The following is a 4,454-nucleotide window of genomic DNA, read 5'->3' on the forward strand; positions in this document are numbered from 1 at the left end:
TTATTTTTAATTATAAAATAATTACATCTGTTACAAACTTCCTTGGAGAATTTTCTCTTGTATCATAGAATTAAATCACATTAAGTACTTAATTAAAAATTATGTTTTTGAAGTAAACACTGACCTTGGAAAATATTCAAATAAAGATTGATATTCCGGAGTAAGATTTATGAGGTGACGACGCTACAGGGAAAGCTTTACGTCATGTACTAAGGAAGAAAGCTGTCAGAAAGACACAGTGGTGGACTGGACGACATCAACACCTCATCATCTACTGCCAAGGAATCTCTAAACCCAGGAATCAGCAGGCGCAGGAGGAACAGCAGCGTTTCAGATGCCCACACTCTGTCTGCGAGAAACCGTGCAGGCCCAAGAAAACTGCACTTGACTTCAAGCAACATGTCTCTGAAATGAAGGCTCTTTTATTTTTCAAGATTGGAAGGAAATCACAGTGTTGACTTTATATACAAAGTAGGATCTGTTCCAGTACACTCTAGTGAAGTAATTCACATACGGAGAGTAGTTAATTTTGACTTCATGACAAAATCGTCCATATTTTGAATAGGTTAATTTGTCACCTTCTTCGTAAACCACCTATCAAACAATAAGAAACACAATATTAAAAACCTTATTAAATATATAAGAAATATAATCCTTATACTAGGAAATATGTATTAGTATGTTACTATATATAAGTGAAAATTATCATTGCTAAATATGACTAAAATATCTTATGCTGTTTAGTAAATTTAAGCCTCTTGCTCAGTCCCCACAACCACTGAACTCCTGAACACTAATTGGGTAATAAGCATAAAATGTTTGTAGTTTGTAAAGGATGTAATCCTAAAACTTAGCTGGTATTGTTCCTATAATCTATCATCATTGCTCTAAGACCTCTATCAGACAGCCTCTAAGGATGAATGTACCGTCTTCCTCCTATACAATCACGTTCTTCTTATGTAGGACCCTAATCCTACATGTCTGGTGGACAAGCTTAGGCTCTTACACTCCCACTAACATCTCACTCCCATCTAGCTTTCACTACCAGAGCTCAGCTGATTTTAAGTTTTGTGAATTTTTACCACATTAGTGTGTGTGTGTGTGTGTGTGTGTGTGTGTGTGTGTGTGTGTATCTGTATTTAGATCAGAGAACAACTTTCTGGAGTACCAGAAATGCAACTCAGGTTGTCAGGATTGGAAACAAAAACCGTTACCACTAAGGCACATCTCTGCCCCAGGATCTTTTCTTTTTATAATATTATTGCAACATACATCAGATAGGAAAGTAGCTGAAGTTTATGCCTGGTATTACATGAAAGAAAGAGCAGAGAGGCAGGGTGCCAAAAGAAGAGAAAGGCAGCAGAGAGTAGACAGAAACGTAATAGTAATTACTAAATATCGTTTCTTGATTATATCCCATCTGTCACCAATAAACCAAAATCACATCACCAAGCACCAACTGAAAACATTCAAAATACAAGCAGCATAAGGTGAATAAGTTTACAGTGCAAACTTACTTAGTCATAAAGACAGGAAAATGAGAACATTTTTCAAAGATTTATCTTTCTTTTGTGTTTTGCCTGTATGTATATGTACTCCTCATGCATGCACTGCCTTCAGAGGCCTGAAGAGGGCGTTATAATAACCCCTCAAACTGGAGTCACAGAAGATGGCGAGGGGCTGTGTGAGTCCTTTTTGTTTTGTTTTGTTTTTCGAGACAGAGTTTCTCAACGTAGCCCTGGCTGTCCTGGAACTCACTCTGTAGACCAGGCTGGTCTTGAACTCAGAAATCTGCCTGTCTCTGATTCCCAAGTGCTGGGATTAAAGGCATGTACCATCACTGCTGGTGCTGTGAGTCCTGAGACCTGAACTTACGTTCTCTTCAAGGGCAAGAAAGGCTCTTAAGTGCTGAGCCATCTCTCAACCCTGAAACATGGGACCTGTAGGGGATGGGGGAATCACGGACCTCCAAACTAGCCTCAGTTTATGAAGACAAACTAATGAGTATTTCAGAAGGAAAAGCAGAAGTCCTGGCTGTGGCCTTAACAGAGTTTACCCTACAACTCAGAATGAGCTATTCATCTTGCTCTCAAGTCCTCCAGCCTAATTTTCTTAGGAATCAACGCATCAGTTCACACCAGTTCTATGAACCTTACAAGCTCCCCTGTGAGTCACCCTGGTTGCTAGATAGCAGTATATCTACTACACAGTGCGAGGGAAGATGGCATGCTAAGGCAGCCACAACTCAGGGGAGAAGATTATAAAGCTAAATAAAGTCAGAAAAATCAACTTTTCAAGTGGTTACTTACATGTCCATTTGCAATATCTAGTAAGTCTTTAACCCGACAGCCTCTCGTGGTTCCCATTTCATTGCAGATGGCATCTTCTACAATTAGGTAGTTAGCTTTATAAGATGTCAGTATTTTATAAATATCCTCAGCAGATCGCTTTGAATAGATTTGGTAAATCTGAAAGGAAATAATTAAAACAAAATTTAAAAGACAGTGAAAGCACCTGTTAATTAAAATTACATCTTTAATAAAATACACTTCATGGGGATGGAGAGATGGCTCAGCAGGTAAGAGCACGCATTGCTCTGGCAGGAGATCTGAATTTGGTTCCCAGGACCTGCATCAGGTAGGTTAAGAATATGATATCCTCGGGCTGGTGAGATGGCTCAGTGGGTAAGAGCACCCGACTGCTCTCCCGAAGGTCCCGAGTTCAAATCCCAGCAACCACATGGTGGCTCATAACCATCCTTAACAAGATCTGACGCCCTCTTCTGGAGTATCTGAAGACAGCTACAGTGTACTTACATATAATAAATAAATAAATCTTTAAAAAAAAAAAAAAAGAATATGATATCCTCTTCTGGACTCCTAGGACACCTGTGCTCACATGCACATACCTACCCCATATATATTATACACATATAATTATAAAAATAATTTGAAAATTAAAATAAAATACAAATCAATACTATACAATTCACCAACTAATCCTGTTTAATATGTTCACAGAACTGTACACTGACTGACACTTTAGATTATTTGCATTAGTGCTGTGTGTATCACCTGTCACCTCCCAACTTGCCTGTTACAGTCCTATATAGTCAATAATCCTTTTTGTCTCTACAAAGGTTTCCATTCTAGACATTTGAAACACATGGGATTTACAGTATATCATCCTATGTGACCGACTCCCTTCACTAAGCATAAAGCTTGCTTAATTTATCCATATTGTATTATAGCATAAGTACTTTATTATTTTTCAAAGCCAAATAATATTTACTCTGATAAGTTAATAAACATTTTGGTTGCTTGCATTCTGGAGCCATGATGAATACTGAACATGAATACTGACATAGGAGTTTTGTACAGGATACATATTTGCATTTCTAACAGATGCTGTGTCATAAGGTAACTGCAGTTAAATTTGTGAAGACTCATTGGCAAGTTCCCACAAACTATATACAGGGTTTCATTTAGGTTCTCTATATCCTATACTCTTGTTTGTCCCTTTGTAAAAAAATTAATTAATTAACTACCTATAAATACACTGTATCTGTCTTCTGACACACCAAGAGGGCATCAGATCTCAGGGATGGTTGTGAGCCACCATGTGGTTGGTCGGATTTGAATTCACAACCTCTGGAAGAGCAGTTAGTGCTCTTAACCGCTGAGCCATCTCTCCAGCCCTTTGTTTGTATTTTGAGACAGGGTGTCTACATAGCCCTAGTAGTCCTGGAACTTGAGATGTAGACCAGGCAGGCTGTCCTTGAATTCAGAGACTGTTCTCTGTCCACCCCAAGCCTCAGTGCTGGGCTAGTGGTATATACCAGCAAGCCCAGCCAGTATGTCCCTTTTATTTTAGCTATCCTACTTGTGAATTTGACTTCCACTTTCCAGATGGTAAATGAAGTCATGTGCCTTTTCATATGCAAATTGTTTATTTGTAGTTCTTTGGAAAAAATGCCTATATAAGTCCTTTGTCTAGTTTCAAATTTTAATCATCTGTCTTATAATTGTGTTGTAATAGTTCCTTTAGTTTTTACTGCCATGTGTCAGAATGTTCATTTTCCAAATGAGATAAGAGCCAACAATGTTATGTAATGAGATCTGATGCCCTCTTCTGGAGTGTCTGAAGACAGCTACAGTGTACTTACATACATACAATAAATAAATAAATATTTTAAAAAAAAAGAGTCAACAATGTTAATTTGGTCACTCAGAAATAATGAGAAAGGATGTCTGAAACTCCAGTCATGACTAGATGGCCGTCTCATTACAACTTTGCCAGATATCTATGGTGCCACATACTATTTCTTCTGAAAAATACCAAAATCTAATAGCTAAATTGAGTACAGTGCTATAGCTGGAGAAATTTCTCAGTGTTTAAGAATATAAGCAACTAAGCCGGGCAGTGGTGGTGCAAGGCTTTAATCCCAGCACTTG

At 38.1% G+C, this 4,454-nt stretch overlaps 1 protein-coding gene across 1 annotated transcript in view; it reads right to left on the reverse strand.

Annotated features, from left to right (window-relative positions):
- Positions 1-295: 295 nt before the first annotated feature.
- The window catches only part of Dpy19l4 (dpy-19 like 4), a 65,216-nt gene continuing 61,057 nt past the window's right edge, over positions 296-4,454 (reverse strand). Inside the window, exons 18-19 of the mRNA XM_021222202.2 lie at positions 2,310-2,468; positions 296-594 (exon numbers count right to left, since the gene is read on the reverse strand). Of these exons, the coding sequence (XP_021077861.1) occupies positions 430-594; positions 2,310-2,468 (324 nt within the window). The 3' untranslated portion in view covers positions 296-429. The remainder of the gene's footprint in view (positions 595-2,309; positions 2,469-4,454) is intronic.

This window comes from Mus pahari, chromosome 22 (genome assembly GCF_900095145.1).
Source record: "Mus pahari chromosome 22, PAHARI_EIJ_v1.1, whole genome shotgun sequence".
Taxonomy (NCBI): Eukaryota; Metazoa; Chordata; class Mammalia; order Rodentia; family Muridae; genus Mus; species Mus pahari.